Source organism: Capra hircus, chromosome 18 (assembly GCF_001704415.2).
Source record: "Capra hircus breed San Clemente chromosome 18, ASM170441v1, whole genome shotgun sequence".
Classification (NCBI taxonomy): Eukaryota; Metazoa; Chordata; class Mammalia; order Artiodactyla; family Bovidae; genus Capra; species Capra hircus.
Window position 1 is genome coordinate 15,629,422 of NC_030825.1, and position 23,927 is coordinate 15,653,348.

The window sequence follows — 23,927 nt, forward strand, 5'->3', positions numbered from 1 at the left end:
ACCTGCATACAGCTTTCTCAGGATACAGGTCAGGTGGTCTGGTATTCCCATCTCTTTAAGAATTTTCCACAATTTGTTGTGATCCACACAGGCAAAGGCTTTGGCATAGTCAATAAAGCAGAAGTGGATGTTTTTCTGGAAATCTCTTGCTTTTTTGATGATCCAACAGATGTTGGCAATTTAATCTCTGGTTCCTCTGCCTTTTCTAAATCCAGCTTGAACATCTGAAAGTTCATGGTTCATGTATTGTTGAAGTCTTGCTTGGAGAATTTTGAGGACTGCTTTCCTAGTTGTGAGATGAGTGCAATTTGCAGTAGTTTGAGCATTCTTTGGCATTGCCTTTCTTTGGGATTGGAATGAAAACGGACCTTTTCCAGTCCTGTGGCCACTGCTGAGTTTTCCAAATTTGCTGGCATATTGAGTGCAGCACTTTCACAGCATCGTCTTTCAGGATTTGAAATAGCTCAACTGGAATTCCATCACCTCCACTAGCTTTGTTCATAGTGATGCTTCCTAAGATCCACTTGACTTCACATTCCAGGATGTCTGGCTCTAGGTGAGTGATCACACCATTGTGATTATCTGGGTCACAAGGATCTTTTTTGTATAGTTCTATGTATTCTTGCCACCTCTTCTTAATATCTTCAGCTTCTGTTAGGTCCATACCATTTCTGTCCTTTATTGAGCCCATCTTTGCATGAAATATTCCCTTAGTATCTCTAATTTTCTTGAAGAGATCTCTAGTCTTTCCCATTCTATTGTTTTACTCTATTTCTTTGATTGATCACTTAGGAAGGCTTTCTTATCTCTCCTTGCTAGTCTTTGGAACTCTGCATTCAATTGGGTATATCTTTTCTTTTCTCCTTTGCCTTTTGCTTCTCTTCTTTTCACAGCTATTTGTAAGGCCTCCTCAGACAACCATTTTGCCTTTTTGCATTTCTTTTTCTTGGGGATAGTCTTGATCACTGCCTCCTGTACAATGTCATGAACCTCTGTCCATAGTTCATCAGGTACTCTGTCAGTCAGATCTAACTGCCTGAATCTATTTCTCACTTCCACTATATAATTGTAAGGGATTTGATTTAGGTCATACCTGAATGGTCTAGTGATTTTCCCTACTTTCTTCAGTTTAAGTCTGAATTTGGCAATAAGGAGTTCATGATCTGAGCCACAGTCAGATTATATTCTTTGGCTGCAAAGAATACAATCAGTCTGATTTTGGTGTTGCCGATCTGGTGATGTCCATTTGAAGTCTTCTCTGGTGTTGTTGGAAGAGGGTATTTGCTATGGCCACTGCGTTCTCTTGGCAAAACTCTATTAACCTTTGCCCTCCTTCATTCTGTACTCCAAGGCCAAAAATGCTTGTTACTCCAGGTATTTCTTGACTTCCTACTTTTTAGCTTTAGGACTTTTTAAAAATTATTTTTCCTTGAGATTTTCTACATACGCAGTTGCAAATAGAACAAATTTATTTCTTCTTTTCCAATCTGTATCCCTCAATTCTTTTTCTTGACTTATTGCCCTGACTAGGATTTCCTGTATGATGTCAAATAGGAGTAGTGAGAGTGAATGTCCTTATCCTATTTCTGATCTTATAGGGAAGGTATTTGGTCTTTCACTGGTAAGCATGACAGTAGCTAGACTTTTTGTAGATCCCATTCCATTTTTGACATGCTGAGAGTTTTTTCTCATGAATGGATATTTTCAAATGTCTTTTCTGTGTTAATTTCTTCTTCCTTATTTGGGTGCTAATATGATGGGTTATGGCCTACCCTAGTGGTTCAGACAATAAAGAATCTGCCTGCAATGCAGAAAACCCGAGTTCAATCCCTGGGTTGGGAAGATCCCCTCGAGAAGCGAATGGCAGCCCATGCCAGTATTCTTGCCTGGAGAATCCCTTGGACAGAGGAACCTGGCAGGCTGCAGTCCATGGGGTCGGACACAACTGAGCAACTAACTCACATGGTGATTGCACTGAATGATTTTTCTTTTTTTAACATTTACTTATTCATTTGGCTGTACTGGGTCTTAGTTGTGGCACTTGGAATCTTGGTTGCCTCATGCAAGAGTCTCTCACTGTGCTGCGCGGGCTCTCTGGCTACAGCCCCATGAACTGTAGCCCGCATGTGGCACCTTAGTTCCCCAACCAGGGATCAAACCCTTGTGCCTTGCATTGCACAGTGGATTCTTAACCACTGGACTACCAGAGAAGTCCCTGCATGATTTTTCTAATATTGAACCAGCCTTGCATTTCCAGGACACACCCCACTTGGTTATGGTATATCATTCTTTCTATATAGTATTGGATTTGCTTTACTGACATTTGTTGAGGATTTTGGCATCTGTATTCATGAGGGATTTTAGTCTGTAGTTTTCTTGTACTTTTTTCTGTGTTGCATATGAAGGTAATGCTGGCATCATAAAATTATTTGGGAGGTGTTCCCTCTTTTATTTTCTAGGGAGGATTGCATATAATTAGTGTTGTGTATTTTACAGAATTTCTACCTATCCGTCAGGCCTAGTGGTTTCTATTTTTTATTTTTGGAAGGTTTTAACTATGAATTTAGTTTCTCTAATAGTTATAGACGATTCAGATCATCTCTTATATTTGGGGTGAGTTTTGGTAGATTGTGGTTTTTGAGAAATTGAATACTTTATGCATGAAGTTTTTCACAGTATTCCTTTATTGACCTTTTAATGTCTGCTTAGTATAAAGTGATATCCTTCTCACAACACATATTGATAATTTGTCTCTTCTATTTATTTTTTTCTTTGTTATTCTTGCTAGAATTTTATCCATTTTTAAAATGTTTTTTTAAAAAAATTCACTTCAGGATTCCTTGATTTTTCTCTATTTCTTTTCTCTTTGCAATTTTAATTGGTTTCAGTTTTTATCTATATTGTTTCTTCTGCTTGCTTTTGGCTTACTTTTCTCTTTTTCTATTTTCTTAAGGTAAAACTTTAGGTTATCGATTTGAGACTCCTTTTTTTCTAATATATGCATTTAATGATATGAACTTCCCTCTAAACGTTGCTTTAGCTTTGGTGGTCTAGTTGCTAAGTGGGGTTTCCTTCTCCAAGAGATCTTCCCAACCCAGGGATCGAACCCATGACTGCTGCATTGCAGTTGAATACCACTGAGCCACCAGGGAAGCCTTACTTCTGAAATTTTGATACATTGCATTTTAATTTTCATTATATTCAAAATATTTTCTAATTTCCCTTAAAACTTTTTCTTTGACTGATGGATAAGTTAGAAGTATGTTGTTTATTTTCCAAGTTTTAAAATTTTTTCTTTTATTGATTTCTAATTTAATTCCCCTGCAGTCAGAAATGGAGAAGGAAATGGCAACCCACTCCAGTACTCTTGCCTGGAAAATCCCATGGACAGAGGAGCCTGGTAGGCTACAGTCCCTGGAGTCGTGAAGAGTTGGACACGACTGAGTGACTTCACTTTCACTTTTCACTTTCATGCATTGGAGAAGAAAGTGGCAACCCATTCCAGTGTTCTTGCCTAGAGAATCCCAGGGATGGAGGGGCCTGGTGGGCTGCCGTCTATGGGGTCGCACAGAGTCGGACACGACTGAAGCGACTTAGTGGCACCCACAGCAGCAGTCAGAAAACATACTCGGTATTGTTTCAGTTTTTATAAATTTGTTGAGATGTGTTTTATGACTCAGAATGTGGTCTTTCTTGGTGACTGTTCTGGTGCACTTGAACAGTGTGTATTCTGATGATTTTGGTTGGGGTATAAATGTCCCTTAGATGAAAATGGTTGATGATGGTGTTCAGGTCTCTCTCATATCTGTGCTGGTGAAGAGGAACTAAAGAGCCTCTTGATGAGGGTGAAAGAGGGGAGTAGAAAGGCTGGCTTAAAACTCAACATTCAAAAACTGAGGTCGTGGCATCTGATCCCATCACTTCATGGCAAATATAAGGGGGAAAAGTGGAAGCAGTGACAGATTTTCTTTCCTTGGCCTCCAAAATCACTGCAGATGGTGATTGCAGCCATGAAATTCAAAGACGTTTGCTCCTAGGAAGGAAAGCTGTGACAAACCTAGACAGGGTATTATAAAGCAGAGACATCACTTTGCTGACAAAGGTCCATTTAGTCAAAGCTATGGTTTTTCCAGCAGTCACGTGTGGATGTGAGAGGTGGGCCATAAAGAAGGCTGAGCGCTGAAGAATTGATGCTTTCAAACTGTGGTGCTGGAGAAGACTCTTGAGAGTCCCTTGGACTGTAAGAAGATCAAACCAGTCAATCCTAAGGGAAATCAATCCTGAAGATTCACTGGAAGGACTAATCTAAAGCTAAAGCTCCAATGCTTTGGCCACATGATGCGAAGAGTCGAATTATTGGAAAAGACCCTGATGCTGGGAAAGATTGAAGGCAAAAGGAGAAGATGAGATGATTAGATATTATCACTGACTTAATGGACATGAATTTGAGCAAACTCCAGGAGATAGTGGAGGACAGAGGAGCCTGGCATTCTACAATCCATGGGGTTACAAGAGTTGGACACAACTTGGTGACTGAACAACCGTGAAGCTGCTGGTAACATTCTGCTGTTAAATTTATTTTGTTTGTATTAATAGAGACGCTTCCTGATCTATGGCTTGGTTTCTTCTGACTGGTGTTTGCATGGCAAATATTGTTCTATCCCTTTGCTCCTAACCTGCCATGCAACTGTATTTGAAGTGAGTTTCCTATAGATAGCACATGTGTTAGTCGCTCAGTCATGTCCGACTCTTTGCGACCCCATAGACTGTAACCCGCCAGGCTCCTTTGTCCATGGAATTCTCTAGGCAAGAATACTGGAGTGGGTTGCCATGCCCTCTTCCAGGGGATCTTCCCAACCCAGGGACTGAACCAGATTCTCCCGCATTACAGGCAGACTCTTTACCTTCTGAGCTACCAGGGAAGCCATGTAGATAGCACATAGTTGGATCATGTATGTCTTTTAATCTAACTTGAAGTTTGTCTTCTAATTGTTATATTTAGACCACCATGTACATTTAATGTGACTGTTGATATGTTTGAATTTAAGCCTCTCATTTGTTATTTGCTTACCGTTCTGGCCCTCAGTTTCTCGTTGCTTGGCTTTCCTCCAGCTGCCCTGTTTGAGGTCATTTTTTTTAGTATTCCATTTTAATTTGCCTGCTGAGTTTTTGAACATACATCTTACAGTTTTTAGTAATTGGTCTAAGGACTACAAAATACATGTTTCACTGCTTGAGATCTACTTAGACTCAACATTGTGACACTTCCAGCAGGACACAGAACTCCTACTACTGCCAGAGAAAAGGTAATCATTGCTCGTGTGAAGTTCTGAAGCTGACAAGGACCCAAAATGATGGGCATAGGGACCCGTCGTGGGATAGGCAGAAGGCAGAGAGACTGGGCTCAGCCCTGAAAAGAGCATCAGCAAGAGGGGGTGACAGCCAAGGAGCAGTGGGGGTCACTGGATGGAAGTTTACCAAGAGGAAACCTCATGGGTCAGGGGGATCCTGGCTAAACAGGATCCTAACAGGATTTGTACTGAAGGCCAGCTGGGTGGGTGGTCAGCCATCACCAGCGAGGTGGCAGGGGATGAGGAACTGGACAGATAGGAGGGTAAGCAGATATCCGAGTGGAGGGGCCTCTCACTAAACTGACTTGGCTGAGTTCTTGCTAAAACTGGCTTTCTTAGGAAGTACACTTTAGCTCAGTTGGTGAAGAATCTGCCTGCAATGCAGGAGATCGCGATTTGATTCCTGGGTTGGGAAGATCTACTGCAAAAGGGTTAGGCTACCCACTCCAGTATTCTTGGGCTTCCCTTGTGGTTCAGCTAGTAAAGAATCCACCTGCAATGCAGGAGACCTGGGTTTGATCCCTGGATTGGGAAGATCCCCTGGAGAAGGGAAAGGCTACCCACTCCAGTGTTCTGCCCTGGAGAATTCCATGGACTGTATGGAGTCTCAAAGAGTCGGACACGACTGAGCGGCTTTCACTTTCACACTGATGGGCCTAGGAGAGGTTTAGGAGGCTGACCGCTGTTGAATGGAGCAGAGGGTCTTTGTCATACCGCTTGGGTCACTGTGCCTTCTCCCTTTTAGGTTGTCGTTGTCATGCATAATGGCACCGTGTACGGCAAGCTTCCTTAGACAGTGGTACAATTTTTGCTTTCAGTGGTCAAAAATTCACAAGGAAAAGAGTCAGTTTTATTCAGCCAAATATTTACCAGTTCTGTTGCTTTTCCTTTACTTCTGATCTTCCAGGTTCATTCTGACTGAGGAATTTTGTAGTAACTTTTTTAGGTCAGATCTGCTGATGAAAGATTCTTTTATTTCTTTCTTCATCTAAGACTGTCTTTACTTTATCTTCATTCTTGAAAGTTAGTTTCACTGGATTTGGAATTCTGGGTTGTCAATTATTTCAATGCCTAAAACATGTTATTCTGTTTTTTGTTTTTTTTTTTTTCCTGGTCTCCACTGTTTCCGCAGAGAAGTAATTAGTTGTTTGAATGCCTCAAAGTTATACCCTGATGTTTTGTCTTTCTTTTTAGTTTTCAGTGACTGGATTATGATATGTCTTGGCTTGTATTTCTTTGGGCTTATTTGGGGCTCATGGAGCTTCTTGAGTCTTGAATCTTGAGCCTCTTGAATACATTTCTGTATTTCACCAAACTTGAGGGATTTTAAGCCAAATTTTATCAAATATCTTTGTGTCCCTAGCTTTTCCTCTTCTGGGAATCCGATATCATCACTGTTAGCCATTGTGATACTGGTCTTGGCTTCTCATTACTGGTTTATTTTTTCCAGTAGTTTTTTCTCCTGTTCAGGTTGAGTAATATCTATTGCTGTTTCTTCAGGTTCTACGATTCTTTCAGTTTTGCTACTGAGCCCATTCACTGTTAGTGTTAGTCACTTCAGTTCAGTCGCTCAGTCGTGTCCAACTATTTACCACCCCATGAATCGCAGCACGCCAGGCCTCCCTGTCCATCACCAACTCCCAGGGTTCACTCAAACTCATGTCCATTGAGTCGGTGATGCCATCCATCCAGCCATCTCATCCTATGTCATCCCCTCCTCCTCCTGCCCCCAATCCCTCCAAGCATCAGGGTGTTTTCCAATGAGTCAACTCTTCACATGAGGTGGCCAAAGTACTGGAGTTTCAGCTTCAGCATCAGTCCTTCCAATGGACACCCAGGACTGATCTCCTTTAGGATGGACTGGTTGGATCTCCTTGCAGTCCACGGGAGTCTCAAGAGTCTTCTCCAACACCACAGTTCAAAAGCATCAATTCTTCAGTGCTCAGCTTTCTTCACAGTCCAACTCTCACATCCATACATGACCATTGGAAAAACCATAGCCTTGACTAGATGGACATTTGTTGGCAAAGTAATATCTCTGCTTTTCAATATACTATCTAGGTTGGTCATAACTTTCCTTCTAAGGAGTAAGCATCTTTTAATTTCGTGGCTACAATCACCATCTGCAGTGATTTTGGAGCCCAAAAACAAAGTCTGATGCTGTTTCCGCTGTTTCCCCATCTATTTCCTATGAAGTGATGGGACCAGATGCCATGATCTTCGCTTCCTGAATGTCAAGCTTTAAGCCAACTTTTTCACTCTCCTCTTTCACTTTCATCAAGAGGCTTTTTAGTTTCTCTTTACTTTCTGCCATAAGGGTGGTGTCATCTGCATATCTGAGGTTATTGATATTTCTCCCGGAAATCTTGATTCCAGCTTGTGCTTCTTCCAGCTCAGCGTTTCTCATGATGTACTCTGCATATAAGTTAAATAAGCAGGGTGATAATATACAGCCTTGATGTACTCCTTTTCCTACTTGGAACCAGTCTGTTGTTCCATGTCCAGTTCTAACTGTTGCTTCCTGACCTGCATATACGTTTCTCAAGAGGCAGGTCAGGTGGTGTGGTATTCCCATCTCTTTAAGAATTTTCCACAGTTTATTGTGATCCACATAGTCAAAGGCTTTGGCATAGTCAATAAAGCAGAAATAGATGTTTTTCTGGAAATCTCTTGCTTTTTCTATGATCCAACAGATGTTGGCAATTTAATCTCTGGTTCCTCTGCCTTTTCTAAAACCAGCTTGAACATCTGAAAGTTCATGGTTCATGTGTTGCTGAAGCCTGGCTTGGAGAATTTTGAGCATTACTTTGCTACCGTGTGAGATGAGTGCAATTGTGCAGTAGTTTGAGCATTCTTTGGCATTGCCTTTCTTTGGGATTGGAATGAAAACGGACCTTTTCCAGTCCTGTGGCCACTGCTGAGTTTTCCAAATTTGCTGGCATATTGAGTGCAGCACTTTCACAGCATCATCTTTCAGGATTTGAAATAGCTCCACTGGAATTCCATCACCTCCACTAGCTTTGTTCGTAGTGATGCTTTCTAAGGCCCATTTGACTTCACATTCCAGGATGTCTGGCTCTAGGTGAGTGATCACACCATTGTGATTATCTGGGTCATGAAGCTCTTTTTTATACAGTTCTGTGTATTCTTGCCACCTCTTCTTATATCTTCTACTTCTGTTAGGTCCATACCATTTCTGTCCTTTATCAAGCCCATCTTTGCATGAAATGTTCCCTTAATATCTCTAATTTTCTTGAAGAGATCTCTAGTCTTTCCCATTCTGTTGTTTGCCTCTATTTCTTTGCATTGATCACTGAGGAAGGCTTTCTCTCTCCTTGCTAGTCTTTGGAACTCTGCATTCAGATGCTTATATCTTTTCTTTTCTCCTTTGCTTTTTGCTTTTCTTCTTTTCACAGCTATTTGTAAGGCCTCCTCAGACAGCCATTTTGCTTTTTTGCATTTCTTTTCCATGAGGATGGTCTTGATCTCTGTATCCTGTACAGTGTCATGAACCTCTGTCCATAGTTCATCAGGCACTCTGTCTATCAGATCTACTCCCTTAAATCTGTTTCTCACTTCCACTGTATAATCATAAAGGATTTGATTTAGGTCATAACTGAATGGTCTAATGGTTTTCCCCACTTTCTTCAATTTGAGTCTGAATTTGGTAATAAGAAGTTCATGATCTGAGCCACAGTCAGCTCCTGGTCTTGTTTTTGTTGACTGTATAGAGCTTCTCCATCTTTGGCTGCAAAGAATATAATCAGTCTGGTTTCATTGTTGACCATCTGGTGATGTCCATGTGTAGAGTCTTCTCTGTGTTGTTGGAAGAGAGTATTTGTTATGACCAGTGCATTCTCTTGGCAAAACTCTATTAGCCTTTGTCCTGCTTCATTCCGTACTCCAAGACCAGATTTGCCTGTTACTCCAGGGGTTTCTTGACTTCCTACTGTTGCATTCCGGTCCCCTATAATGAAAAGGACATCTTTTGGGGTGTTAGTTCTAAAAGGTCTTGTAGGTCTTCATAGAACCATTCAACTTCAGCTTCTTCAACGTTACTGGTTGGGGCATAGGTTTGGATTACCGTGATATTGAATGGTTTGCCTTGGAAACGAACAGAGATCATTCTGTCATTTTTGAGACTGTATTCAAGTACTGCATTTTGGACTCTTTTGTTGACTATAATGGCTACTCCATTTCTTCTATGGGATTCTTGCCCGCAGTAGTAGATATAATGGTCATCTGAGTTAAAATCACCCATTCCAGTCCATTTTAGTTCGCTGATTCCTAGAATGTCGACCTTCACTCTTGCCATCTCCTGTTTGACCACTCCCAATTTGCTTTGATTCATGGACCTGACATTCCAGGTTCCTGTGCAATATTGCTCTTTACAGCATCGGACATTGCTTCTATCACCAGTCACATCCACAGCTGGGTATTGTTTTTGCTTTTGCTCCATCCCTTCATTCTTTCTGGATTTATTTCTCCACTGACCTCCAGTAACATATTGGGCACCTACCTACCCGGGGAGTTCCTCTTTCAGTATCCTGTCATTTTGCTTTTTCATACTGTTCACGGGTTCTCAAGGCAAGAATACTGAAGTGGTTTGCCATTCCCTTCTGCAGTGGACCACATTCTGTCAGACCTCTCCACCATGACCCTCCTGTCTTGGGTAGCCCCATACAGCATGGCTTAGTTTCATTGAGTTAGACAAGGCTGTGGTCCATGTGATCAGATTGGCTAGTTTTCTGTGAGTGTGGTTTCAGTGTGTCTGCCCTGTGATGCCCTGTCGCAACACCTACCATCTTACTTGGGTTTCTCTTACCTTGGACGTGGGGTATCTCTCCACGGCTGCTCCAGCAAAGCGCAGCTGCTGCTCCTTACCTTGGACGAAGGGTATCTCCTCACGGCCGCTCCTCCTGACCTTGGACGTGGAATAGCTCCTCTCAGCCCTCCCGCCTCTCCTTGGATGTGGGGTTGCTCCTCTCAGCCGCCTCCCCTGACCTCGGGCGTGTGGTAGCTCCTCTCGGCCGCCATTAGTCACTTAGTTGTGTCCAACTCTTTGTGACCCCATGACTGTAGCCCACCAGGCTTCTCTGTCCATGGGATTTCCCAGGCAAGAATACTAGAGTGGGTTGCCATTTCCTTCTCCAGGGGATCTTCCCAACCCAGGGATTGAACCCCGGTCTCCGACACTGCAGGCAGCTTCTTTGCCATCTGAGCCACCAGGGAGCCCATTCAGTAAGTTTTCCTTGTTTCTGTTGTAGTTTTAGTTCTAAAATTTCCATTTGGTTCTGCCCTGTGTCTTTTATTTCTCTGCTGAAACTTTGTATTCCCATGTATTTGCAGTGTTTGCCCTTACCTGTTGGAGCATGTTGATAACTTGTGCTTTAGCGTCTTTCTTAGGTGCACCCAGCACCTCTGCCATCTGGTGCTGTCCCATACTGATGCCCTTTTCTCATAAGAGTTGGTACTTTCTTGGCATTTCACGTGCTGAGTTAACTTTGTATTGTGTCCTAGACACTGAGTGTTGTGTCATGAGACTCTGGATCTTGTTCACGTCCAATGGAGGGGTCGGTATTTTTCTGTTACTGTTATTTAGTTGGTCTAAGTCTGCAACCTGCCATCTCTGAGGTCAGTTTCCATGTCAGTTTCATTTTCACGGCCTCTGCTTTACTGTGCATACCTGCCCTGCAGACATGGCACCCCATGGTCAGGCCGATGTTAGCAGTGCAGCAGATGAAAGATGGCAGTGGGAAAAATGGTGAAATTCAAGTAAAGTCTGTGGTGTAACTGAAAAAACAAATACCTCCTCTGAGCAGACGGGGTGGCAGAAGCCCTGCCAGCCCGGAACATGCAGCCCAGTCCCCCTGGTTGACATCACTCCTGCGTGGGAGCCAGGCGGTGGGGAGGGTCCCCTCGCTGTCCACCCGCTGTGTCAGTCCCAGGGGCATTCAGCTTTCCATCCAGGCCTCAGACAACTCAGACGATTTTATAGCACATTTCCAAGGGTGTCTTTTCTTTAAAATAGGGGGATGTTCTCCCCCCCGAAAAGTTCATCCCAGGTGGGAGCTGATGAGCTGAGCGGGGTTTTCCGGGGGCACTTGGTCTCATGGGTCATAGTTACATTGCTGTCAGCTGAGCCGTGAGCGCAGAGCCAGCGAGGCTCTACTGAACGTGGTTCCACCTTCACTCTGTCCTTTTCCTGCATCACAGACCCCGACTCCATGTCTTAGAACACTCAGCCCCCTTCCACCCTCACCCTGCCCACAACGGGGGGACTCTAGGGTCCCTGCTTATGACCGCCTGGCTCTCCCAGGCACCCAGCTTCTCCCCCCGTAACCCCCGTGGACCCCCTTCCCGCCCTGCACAGCTGCCAACCCCAGGCTCTTCCCAGCAGACATGGCAGATATGGGCAGCTGCCCACTTCTCCCGTGTCTGAGGTCAATCTAAGAGACACCCTGAAGACAGTTTCACAGGAGCGTGGCCCTCAGAAGTGGACAGACAGGCCAATCATGCTGGGCTGTGAGCTCTGGGACAGGGTGGGCACAGAGGCCTCGGGCAGCGTTTCTGAGGGGCGCATGAAAGCTAGTTGGTGCTTCCCATCAAAGTGTCTAATCTCAGGAGAGCGTGTGGGCCTCGGGAGGAGCCTGGGTGGTAGAGACCAGCCTGAAGGGGTGAACTCTGATGCCTACCTTTCTCTCTCACCACAGGTGACCCCAGGGTTCGAGGAGAAGGAGGGTGAACTCCTGGTCAGGGGGCCCTCCGTGTTCCGAGAATACTGGGACAAGCCGGAGGAAACGAAAGCCGCCTTCACCTCAGACAGCTGGTTCAAAACAGGTAGGCGGGTGGGTCCAGAGGGGACGAAGGGAAGTCAGTACCGCTGCAGCAGGACACCCCCAGAATCCTCTCTGGAGAGGGGAAGAGGGCACTTTGTATCTCCTGTCTTTAAAGCTGCACCCCTGACACTGTACCCTAGTCCCCTGCAGCCTCTGGAAAGAAGATTCTGAGACTGTGGGCCTCAGGGGCCAGCTTCCCCCAGCCCTGCAGCCAGACTCTGGCCCTGTCCCTTGCCCGGCCGCCCTGCACGTGGTAATCTGTCTGTCCCTCAAGGTCAGGATTCCCCTCCCGAGGGACCACTGCTCTCCACATCAGAGACCCTCCCTGCCTTCCCATCCCCACTCCCCCTGCTTCGTAACCCCTTCCCCACCCCCACAGAAGGAGTTTGCTTGTGGTTTTGTTTGGTCCCCTGAAGTCTGCTCCCTGTCACCTGCCTGCACAGTGTGTGTAGCCAGAGCCTGGGGCCCTGTGCAAGGGCAGGCAGGGGTCGCCCGACGTCCGCGCACCCAGAGACTGCTCTGAGGTGCCTCACCCCTGCCGCCGTCCTCCATGCCCGTCTCCTTGGTCCCAGTGGTCCCGTTGAGTACGAGGCCGATTCAGCAGATACTGGGAGTGTTTGAGTTTGTAGCTGCATGGGATTCACTGGTGTGTGCTCACACAGGACACTCCCAGCAGTTCCTGACAGCCAGGAGAGGCGCTCCGGGCATTTGTCCTTTGCTTGTTGCCTGTCTGAATTTCTAAAACTTGCATGCTGAGCACGCATTATGTCACAATTATCTTAATAATCTTAAAGCAATATTTTCCCAAAAGAAAGGCCTGCTCCTCTGTCATCGTGAGACAGCCTCCTAATTAGAAACACATCTCTTGGCAGCTCCTCTGTGGGCAGCAGAGCTGAGGAGAGAATGATGCACAGCCGTGAGGGCGCACGGGTGCGTCTAGGGGTGGGAGAGGCGGTGGGCGTGCCCTTGGCCTGGTGACCCCCTGGGAACCACTCCTGGCCGAGGCACACACGTGAGTCTTCATGGGCTCAGGCAGCGTGGGTTCTCAGGGTAGAATTCACTCTCCAGTCTGCCACCATCATGGGCCTCAGGTCACCGGGTGACAGAGCAGTGCCATGTGCATACCCCCCAGCAGTCCTGGGGTGCTGGGGGCCCGTCAGGTGGGGCTCAAGGGGGAGGGGGCAGATGAGAGTTCCCTGGAGCAGAGCAGAGGCCTGCTCTGGGGGCCCTGGCTGGTGCTGGCAGAAGGCTCAGTGGTTGGGCCCCAGGGCCGGGACAGCTGTTCATGCATTCCAGCTTCCCTTTGTAAACGTTGAATTCATACAGGCCAGCCTGGTGGCAACAAGATTACTGCTGCCCTTGAAAGGCAGGGTTTAAGAAATACAACTTTAGGCTCATCCTGCTTTTGTGTGTCCCTCCTGGAGCCCTCTGAGCATCCTGACTTGGAAATCTGACTTCTTTGTGGCCATCTTCCTTTATTTTTAAACTCAGCTAAAGCTGCAGTCTTTTTCTTTAAAAGCACGGGAACCAAAGCCCTGTGGACTTTGCCAATAGCAGGGCTCGCGCACGCCGGGCCGGCAGCGTGCAGTGAGGGGCAGTCAGCATAACACGTCTCAGTCCCTGGTCGTGATGAATATTTCAGTTGAAAGGAATAGCATGCATTAATTATCGTAAAGAGATGTCTTTAGGAGAAAATGATTTTGAAATTCAGTTTAATTTCATTGTAATGCGCAGCAAACAGGAAGGGAGTCTGTGTGTTTAATTGGCTCTCGGGGGTGAGGCCTGGAAGCCGCGTGCCTTTGTCACAGGCCATTAGTGATACAGGCTGCATAATGTGCGCGGCAATCAGCTCACAGCTGCCGCTCCTGCGGGGCAAGCGAGCGGGATATTAAGTAGAAATCAGGATGAATTAAACTTAACCCTTTCCCCGACCGGCCCTCCTGCCACACACATTCTGGCCCAGGCTGCAGGGGGCTGCGTCCGGGACTTCTCAGAGGATGAGGGGAGAGAGGCCGCCCTCCCCAGCCTGCACAGAGCCCAGTTTCTATTGCCTGGAGCTCCCTGCCAGCCCCTGGGGTCCTGGCTGCTGCTCAGGCAGGAAATCAGAGCCCTCCCTCCTGGAGCGCCCCCAATGATGACCCTAAATGCGTCCCACCTTCCACACGTGCGTGCGCACGGGCTCAGTGCTGGCCCCGGGTTGGGAAACGGTGATGCCAGAACTCCCTCCTCAGGGCTTTACACTGACCCCGCTGTCGAAAACGAGGATGTGGGACAGACGAATGTAAGGACACAGGATGAAGCTAAAGAGAGAGATGAGGACACAGACAGCCTGGAACAGATGATGACCGAGGCAGAGCCGAGGACACGGGACAGATGTGGGGATGCAGCACGCATGTGGGAACGCAGAACTGAGCCGAGCCAGTGCTGCGATCGTCCTGCCCTCTGGACGCAGTAGAGCAACTGGCGACTGAACAAGGAAACAGAAACGTCACCTCTGCCTTATTCTAGAGAACGTCTCCTCGGGCTTCTCTGGTGGCCCGGGAGTAAAGAATCTGTCTGCCAGCAGAGACACAGGTCCATCCCTGACTCAGGAGGATCCCACGTGCCATGGAGGCGCTGAGCCCATGCACCACAACCACTGAGCCCGTGTGCCCGCCCTAGAGCCCAAGCTCTGCAGGAAGAGAGGCCACCACAGTGAGAGGTCCGCTCGCTCGCCACAGCTAGAGAAAAGCCTGCCCACTAGCCAAGACCCAGCACAGCCAAAGTTAAACATATGAAAAAAGAGACAAAGTCTCTACTCTTTAAAGGTCTCCTCACACAGTGTGCTGTTAGTGACATAGGAGATGGAACATCCCTGATGATAAATCCACACATTTGTAGGAGAAGCTCAGGTAGCTGGGGAAGGATGCGTAGGAAGCCCACCAGAATGTAACAGGGTACCTTGGCACTGAATTAATGATCCCTTTTTCTTCTGTTAACGAGCACACAGTGATATTACCAGAGAAAAACCTTAAAGGGTATTTATCTAAAAAAGAAGAAGATTCACCAGCAGAAAACAGAAGGGAGCCATTCCGTGGCCCTGCGCATACTTGGCTAAGCGTGGAGTCCGCTGAGAGGTTGGGGAGCCCAGGACATGAGGGCTGACCCAGGCCGAGAGCATGGCCCCCTGCGCCCAGAGCCCAGGAGGGAAATAAGGCCATAGGCAGGTGGAGGGGAAGTGCGGTCGGCCATAAAAATGCAGAAACTGTTTCACTTCCCAGTGGTGAAAGGCAAGAATGGAGACAGACTCCATCCACCAAACTGGCAGAGACCCTTCTGGAGCTGACGCTCAGTGCTGCAAGGTGGGTGCTTGGCTCCCACGGGCGGGGTGTGTGTCAGGAGGGCTCCTGGGAATCCATTCACAGATAGAGGTGTAGGCTTCAGTGTTTATAGACCCCTCATTTGCTGCTGGGTTCATGGACCCCTTGGGTGCGTCCAACCCGCAGAGGATCCGAGCCTTCCGCATCCACAGCCCAAGTGACCCCGGCCTCAGGGAGCCCTGCTGGCATGTGCCACACACGCGTGTCCGCGGGCATGCGCGGCCGTCATAGACGGGTTTGCGCACCATGTGCAGGACACTAACTGCTGTCTCTGCATGATTCCCTCTAGTCCTTTGTTTCTCTCGGCAGAATTTCCTGGGTGAGCTCCACCACCCCACGTGAAGGTGAGATGCTCTCAGTTGTCTGAGACAAAGGCCCCCCTGCCTGGCGCTCACCCTGTGCCAGGCTCTCCTGCCCTGTGCTCACCTGCCCAGTGCTCACCCACTGCACGCTGAGCTCTGACACATTTTTTCCATAACCTGTGCATCCACTGTGACCAACAAGAGTCAGGAATCAGGCAGCGTATTGAAAAGAGGGGGTTTCTTGTTAGGGTATGACAGCACGTGTAGCTGGAGGATGTCGAACCCTTCACATCTGCTGACCGTGAATGACTGGCACATGCCCGCCCCCCGGCAGGGCCCTCCAGACCCCCAGGACGTGCGGTGTGGGCAGGCTGCTGACCTACTGGCCCCGCCACCCCGCGGGGCACAGCCTGTGCGGCAGACTGTGGTGCAGCCTGGCGGCCGTCCCTTTATGTGGGCTTTACTTTGTGTCTTGCATGAAACCCTTTGTTCCCCAGTGGTTGCCGTGATCTGCTTCTCTGTGTTCTTCTGGCACACCCCACTTTGCTTCGCCTGGCACGGCTCCTGTGCGGACAGTGGGTCTCATCCAGTCTCGCTCCTGCTGGGCCTCTGTGCTGCCCTTTGGCCTCCGTGTCTGCCCAGGCCGGCCCAGGCCTCTGGGCAGAAGGTCCTTGTTTTCATCAAGGTCCCATACAGGCAGCTGGGAGACTCCAGCCATCTGTCAGATTTGGGGAGGAGCCCTCATACCCAAGCTTTGTCCACGCTGGCAGCTGGAGGCCGCCCAGGGACTGCCAGATACTCATGGACACACTGTTCGGGGCTTCCTGAGTTGGGGTGCTGGTCTGTCCAGCCCCCACAAGAGATCCCCCAGTGCTCCCCCTCCGCCACACCAGCATACAGCTCCCACCCACCTCCTCCTTCCTCCAGGATCACGTCTGTCCCTGCACCCCTGTGTCATCTTCCTCAACTTGGACCATGTTCCCAGGAGCCTCTGAAGCGGGCAGCAGCAGGTGCGCTCTGGAGAGCTGTGTCCACCAGCATACCTGTCTGGCTGGGCCGGGCCGGGCCAGAGCTTCTGGGGGCGCTGCTGGCTGCAGCCGTGTTGCTCCTGGTGCATCGTGACCTTTCCTCTTTCTCGAGTCCCTTTGCCCTGGGAGCCCTTTGGTCGACAAGCCCCCTGTCTCCAGGGCTCTGACTGTCCTCGTCTCACTAGCGCGCTTGATGGCTGAGTTCCCTCCGATGTCCAGCGGGGGTCGGGGGCTGAGAGCAGGAGGCGGGTTGGGGCTGGGCTCTGTGCTGCCATCCACCCACTCTGTCCCCAGAGCGCAGGCAGCGGCCGTGCACTGAGGGCCAGTGCCCCTGCGCCCTGCTCTCAGCCGCCCTCCACGCCTCCCCCCGGGCACCTGCCAGCCCGGCCGTAAATGGCCCGCAGAGTCTGTCTCCCTGCCTCTCAGCTGCCTGTCTTCTCCTCAGCATGCCCTCTCCCGTCCCCTCTGCATAGCTTTGGTGCCTTAAAAAAGCCAGTTGCTGTTGACTTTATTCCAGGAGGGAGCGATCTGAGCTGTGTGTTGAGGCCCCACTCAAGGGAGGTGTCGTGTGTCCACTTTCCTTCTGTTCTCCTTGGCCTCCTGCTGGGCCACACTGAGGGGCACAGACCCTCCGGCACCTTCTGCCTCCATCCTCATGTTCTGCGTCCATCTGTTTCAAATCTCTGTCTTCTTCCCTCTTATGAGGGTGTTGTGACCAATTTGAGGCCACTGGGTAATCGAGGACCTCCATGACTTGTATCCTTACTTCCTGCCTGACGGTGACCCCAGGGAGTAGCAGGGCCTCCTTCACTCAGCACACAGACCCGGGACCTCCCCCAGTCTGGTGTCCCTGTGTCCTTCCACCAGCCCTGCCATCTTGGGGCTGGCTTTGCTCAAAGACCCTAGTCTCACTGCTCTTCATGTGGCTGGAGGAGGTCAGTAAGTGGACCACTGGTGTGCAGGGTTGAGGGGGTGGCAGGCAGCTGGTGAGGCCATGGTGGTGATGTCTGAGCGGAGTGGCGGACAGGTGGAGAAGCAGATACTGCAGGTGGGCAGTGGGTGGTGGGTGTGAGCACCCCCGGGCGAGGGGCATGGCTGGGGGTCTGCTGGAGGATGTGGGTGCGGCTGTTGGGAGCTCTCGCCCTGGGTTTAGTTGATATCAGAGCAAGGAGGGTGCAGGTGTTGTGGCTAGGAGCCCTGAGGCCACCTTAGCCTTGGTGTGGGCATTGGGGGTGTCCCTGGCAGGACCAAGTGTGGGACGCGGAGCCCAGGGCAGGGCAGTGACCCCCACATCCCGGGTCGCTGGCAGGTAGAGGCCAATGGGAGCCAGGTCTGGAAGCCGCAGGAGGGACCACCCTGGGCTGGGGTTGATACTCAGGGATGGAGAAGCTGTCCAGTGTGGAGGGGGCACGGCCAGAGCCAGAGCCGCATAGCCAGGGCCCTGGTGGGCCTCAGGGGACGGGGCACCCTGCGTCCTGTCCCTGCAACCTGCCTGTCACTCCTGTCACACGTGTCCTTCCCCGCCATCCATCACCCATCCGGGGACCGCGGTGGCTCCCAGGGCCTCCCTTCATCCTGCTTCATGTTGGGCAGGAGGGCCCCAACTCAGGAGCCCAGCTCCTGCCGCGGCCAGCCGGGCACAGCCATCCATCTTGTTTAATAGGCTGGAGCGCCCCGCGCGGCTGGGCTCCGGGAGAGCGAGCTGATGGATGGGCCTCCTGCGTTGGACGGCAGTGTATCATGAAATATTGATTTATTCCAGCTAATCACCCGCGTGAAGTGTGTGAGAGCAGACGGTGGTGCGTCAGTGCGGCTCTCAGAGCACAGGCAGGCGTTCCCATGTGCCCAGTCTCACTCACGCGTGCACACTTGTGTGAGCGCGTTCACCCTCCGCCCTGCTCCCCCTGTGCCCATGGTGCCCCAGCGGGCATGTGTCCCGTGCCCTTGCTGGGGTGGGAAGCACCCACACTGAGCGTGGCAGGGGGGGTCCCTTCCTCCTGCCAGATCCCCCACGTGACACCACGTGTGGCCCATGCCCTGTGGGGAAGGGTCTACCTGATGCCCATGCCAGGCCCTTCTGTGGCAGGAACCCAGGGAGGCCCCGTGGGTTGTATCTCCTTCCTCTGTGGTCCTGGGAAGCTGTGGGCTATTTCACAATGGTCCTTGTGGGATGTGGCCACAGAGGCGTCTGTGTGGGCATCACACAAGGTCCCCAGCTGTCCACATGGCACTGGCTGGCTTGTTCCAGAAAGATGTAGACACCCCGAGTCACAGGGCCACACCCAACCAGCTGACCCAGGCCTCTCCCCAGGTGACACAGCAGTGTTCAAGGACGGCAGCTACTGGATCCGTGGCCGCACCTCTGTGGATATCATCAAGAGCGGCGGCTACAAGGTCAGCGCCCTGGAGGTGGAGCGGCTCCTGTTGGCCCACCCCAGCATCACCGGTGAGTGGCCCTGTGGCCCTGCCCTTCCGCTGGCACAGCTGCCCTCAGCTTCCCCGGCCATCTTGGGACCGGTCCACAGGTGGCTTCCTGTGTGTGTCGGGGCACACCTTCAGGTCCTCTGCTCCCCTCCCCTCTCCCTGTCTCAGGTCCAGGCTGCCCAGTGCAGGCCGTGACCCCGTGGTCAGGAGTGGTGGTGTCCTAGGCTGTCCTGACACCCCAGGGTGCCCTGTGCCCCCGTTTCTGGCCACTCAGGCTTCTCTGGGTCCTTCCCGCAGCCTTCGGTGCTCGTCCTCTTGTGTCCTGAGATCCCTCCCTCTGCTTCCTCCACAGACGTGGCTGTGATTGGAGTTCCAGACATGACATGGGGCCAGCGGGTTACCGCAGTGGTGACCCTTCAAGAGGGCCACTCGCTGTCCCACCGGGAGCTCAAGGAGTGGGCCAGGTGAGGGCTGAGCTATGTGGTCCTTATGGGAGCTGCTCCGCGCCCTGCCATACACACAGACACTCGCGGTGTGAAGGACCCCAAGACAGCTGTGTAGTGATGGCTAGGGGGCACTGTGGTCCTTACAGGAGCTGCCCCCACATACATAGACATAAGGTGTGAAGCTAGTCCTTAAGGAGCTGCTCCCTCCCCCACAAAGACACATGTGAGGCGTGAAGGACCCCAGGAAGGCTGAGTTGTGATGGCAGGAGCAGATGTAGGACCCTGACCCCTGCCTCAGGTCTGAGCTTCCAAGGCAGGTTCTGAGGCAGACGGGGGACCCGTATGCGCCTGTGTCCTCTCCTGGGTGTAGGAGGGATCTCGTCAGGGAAGGTCCATTTGCAGAGCCCAGCTCAGAGGACACTGGGGCAGGCTGAGCAGGCTGGGGGCACCGCTGAGCTCGGAGCATCGCAGGGGCCTGTGGGTGCTTGCTGCCGGCTGAGCTCAGAAAGAAGCTGTTAGTTCTGTCCCCAGGTTCTTTATCTTAGATGTAGGAGGCTCCTCCCTCTCCCCTCCCCACCCGCCCCTTCTGCTGCCTCCTCGACACCGAAGATACTTGTGGCTCTCCCAGCGGGATCTTGGGAGCAGTCGGAGTCCTTGTTTATCGGGCAGCACAGCTGGGCCATTAGATTCCCCTGGATTTGCAGAATCACAGCTGGAACATTATAGTTTCACAAAGGCGTGAGCAGGATTCTAGTTGGCTTTGCTGCTTTGGTTAAACAGTTGCTTTGTTAAAAGGCAGAGCTCACCATCCTGTGTTGAGAGCAAGTCTCCCGGCATTAAAGCTGCCCCTTGTCGCCCCAGACTCCCGGCATCCCTCCACAGGGTCTGCTGCCTGCCGAGAGCTTGGGGTCCTGGGAGATGCTCCCCGCAGGGTGGGCCTGGGGCAGCTGGGACCCTGGGCTTTGTGTCCTCACACAAGGCAGCCATGGATAGTGACCCCACAACTGCCCACCCCGTGGAGGGAGGGCAAAGGTCCTCCTCTCAGAGGGCAGGGCCAGCTCCAGGTTTGTCTACACCCCTGGTGGGGGAGTATGGAGGAGGGGCCTCACTCCAGTCCTTCTTGACACTGGCTCAGTAAAGCTGCTGTTTCTATGTCATGTCTGTTGCCATATAAGGGTCTTTTTTAAAGGTTATTTTAGAATAATGTTTTCCCTTTCACTGCTGTTTTTTCATTCCTGAAGATTATTGCCTCACAGTCTGTCTGCCCCCCAGTAAAGGTCCATCCTGCCCCTTCCCCCAGACTGCTGTGCTCCTAGCGGAGTTGGGGGAAGCTGGCAGCCACCCCCTCCCAGCTCAGGCACTGTGACACTAGGGGTGCGCGTGGCTTGGGGCTGGGCAGCAGTGCCACATTCCCGGGTCTGGACATGGCCTGCCCATCACACTGCCCAGTCACAGAAACCCATGTGGGGCTTATACCCTCTGGGCGGGGGCGGGGGGGTTAGTTCAGGAATCCTGTGCCCAGATGGAGCTCTGTGGGATCAGGTATTGAGCAGGGACGGTGCTCCCAAGGGGCTGAACAGTGGGGATTTCCCCGCAGGGAAGCTCTGGAACAAACAGCTCAGCTCTGCGGGGTTCCCACTCAGGCAGCACTTTGCCCTGACCGGTTCCTCCCAGACCACTTGCTGAGCTGATGCTCTCCAGAGGAGAATGGGTCTGTTCTCAGAAATGGCGAGCTCACAGGCTTTTAGACTGCTCCTCTCCATGCCTGCGACTTCTGTTCCCGTTGTGGTGACTATGGGTTGGGGTTCGGGCTATGCGTCCTGCCTCTGTTGCCCCCCTGCCCCAGGCAGCGCCTGTGCTTCTGCTGGTCTCTTACAAAGGGGCCCGAGTGCGGCCAGGGCGCAGGGAGCTCTGCTCAGGATAGCCGTGGTGCCTGTAGCCTCGGCGTGGGGTTCAGAGCTGACCGGGGCTGTTCACAGGAGGATGCCTCATCAGCTGGGCCCCACCCGCTCTGTGGGTGTCAGCTCTGGTGTGGGCGGGGCAGTGCTGGTCGGTGTGCATGCACGGTCAGGACACCCAAGGGTGTGCGAGGTGCCAACCACCCCCCTCCAGTAACCTCCCACTGGAGAAAGGTGCCAGCCATCCCCACGGCCCCTGCAGTCAGGCCCCTTGTCTCTGCAGAGGCGTCCTGGCCCCGTACGCTGTGCCCTCGGAGCTGCTGCTGGTGGAGGAGATTCCGCGGAACCAGATGGGGAAGGTCAACAAGCGAGACCTCGTCCGGCAGCTTTACCCGCATGAGAAGGGCACCCCCGAGGCCGGGAACCAGTGAGCCAGCCTCCCACGTGGCCAGAATGAAACCACCGTAAACCCAATGGCATCGTGGCTGCAGCCACACCCCACAGTTCAATATGCTCTGCACCCCTGACCCCCAGGTCCCTGTATGTCCAGGTGTCTCGGGGAAGCTGGTCTCCCTGGAAACTCATTAAAGGCCTCGCAGAGAAGCCAGTGTCTGTCCGGCAGTCCTGCCTGGGTCTGTGTGGTCCCTGCCCTCGCATGGGGAGGGTGTGGTCCGCACGTGTGTGCACACTGCGGGGCAGGGTGGACGGCGGCCCTGGAAGGGCGTTTCCTGCAAGAGTGGGTGGCTGTGGAGTGTCCAGCACCTGTGGCCCTGGCCGAGGCTCACTAGGCCTTCAGGGCCAGGACCGTGGCTCAGGCGACCAGAGGGCAGGGAGTGCCTGACTCTTGGCCCCAGAGTGGCCACCTAGACCAGGTCGGGCTGGAGGCTAGTATCTGGGGCTCTGGGGCCACTTGTTCCCAGTCATGGCTGCAGCCCGGATCCCACCATCCTCAGGGTCCAGAGTGCTCAGTCGCCAGAGGTTGGCCACGAATGGCCCCACTACTGCACCCCTGACCCTTGACCCCTTCCTTCCCCTGTACTGTTCCTCTGCAACACCCTCAGCCCACTCCAGTCTTTGTCTGGATGTCTCTCTCCTTCCCAGACACCCACTGGCCCCTGCTGCCTGGCCCCAGGCTCCCCTGCCCTCCCGAGCCAAAGGCAGAGGTGCCCTGGGAGGCCCAAGGGTCATGGGGAGGCTGAGTGGGAACGAGGACTGAGCCGAGGCCCAGATGGGGAGCATGTGGGGCCAGGGCCCCTGCCCCACCCTGTGTGTGCGGCCTGAGACTGCCCAAGGCCAGCCCCGGGCATATCCACCTCAGCACCCTCCTGCAAGAGGCCTGGCCATGCACAGCCACCGCCTATGCAGCAGGCTGGCCTCCCCGGCTGGGCACTGGCCGGTGGCCAGTCCTCTTGGGCGGCACTGGACCTCTGGCTCCTGCTGTTCTCATGTCGCTGGCTCTTCACCTGATCCCACTGGCTGACTCTGGCTGAGGGGACTTCGGGGTAAGAGCTAGTTGTTCTTTAGTGCTTGCTTCTTTTTTGTCCAGGAAAAGCATTGGCAAGTTGGACAAGGCATGGTGTCCACTCAGGAGAGTGTGAATCAGGAGTCAGTTTCGGCTGCCTAGTGATGTCACCCCTATAATTAGGTTCTTGTAAGGTTATAGGGGGAGAGAGCTGCCTTCACCATGCCAAACCTGCCACAGACACCTGGAGATGGGGTCCCCACGCACTGGCCAGGGGTCTCACTTAGGGCTCTGAGGGAGGGTGAGGCTGGCCCGAGACCCCCAGGGCCAGTGGTCTCCTTGGTCGGCCTGGGCTGTCTTTGGTGATGGATTTGGGCTCTTCAGGGGTTATGGGTTTATTCAGTGATGTTACTTCCATTTAATGACCTGAACCTGCTATAAAGACGTTTACTTCATCCAGGTTTCAGACCTACTGGCACAAAGTCCCTCTCCAGTCTTGCTGGTGCGTCTGGTTGGCTCTCCTTTTTGTTGGCTCACCCTCCTCCCGGTTTCTTCTGTTTCTTTAGCGTCTCTTTTCCTGGTGGCTGACTGGACCTGCCCTCACTGTCTTCACCTGGCTGTTCTCCTAGCCCCTACCTGGGCGCCTCCCTCCCCACCCAGCTCCAAACTCTGGGTCACTTCTGCTTTGATTTTTTTTCCTTAATTTTTTAAAATTGGCTTTGTTTTTGGCTGCACCGGGTCTTCGTTGCTGTGTGCAGGCTTTCTCTAGTTTCGGCGAGCCAGGGCAACTCTCTAGTTGTGGTGCGTGGGCTTCTCGT

General features: G+C 51.6%; 1 protein-coding gene across 4 annotated transcripts in view; it reads left to right on the forward strand.

Moving 5' to 3' along the window:
* The window catches only part of ACSF3 (acyl-CoA synthetase family member 3), a 44,406-nt gene extending 22,151 nt beyond the window's left edge, over positions 1 to 22,255 (forward strand). The window contains exons 7-10 of one of the 4 annotated variants that reach the window (XM_018061873.1): positions 12,065 to 12,191; positions 19,191 to 19,325; positions 19,656 to 19,767; positions 21,931 to 22,255. In XM_018061873.1, coding sequence (XP_017917362.1) covers positions 12,065 to 12,191; positions 19,191 to 19,325; positions 19,656 to 19,767; positions 21,931 to 22,078 — 522 coding nt within the window. In that variant the 3' untranslated portion in view covers positions 22,079 to 22,255. Of the gene's footprint in view, positions 1 to 12,064; positions 12,192 to 15,450; positions 15,532 to 15,858; positions 15,899 to 18,641; positions 18,707 to 19,190; positions 19,326 to 19,655; positions 19,768 to 21,930 lie in introns of those variants that run through there. The other 3 variants (XM_018061875.1, XM_018061876.1, XM_018061874.1) reach the window with 3 other exon arrangements.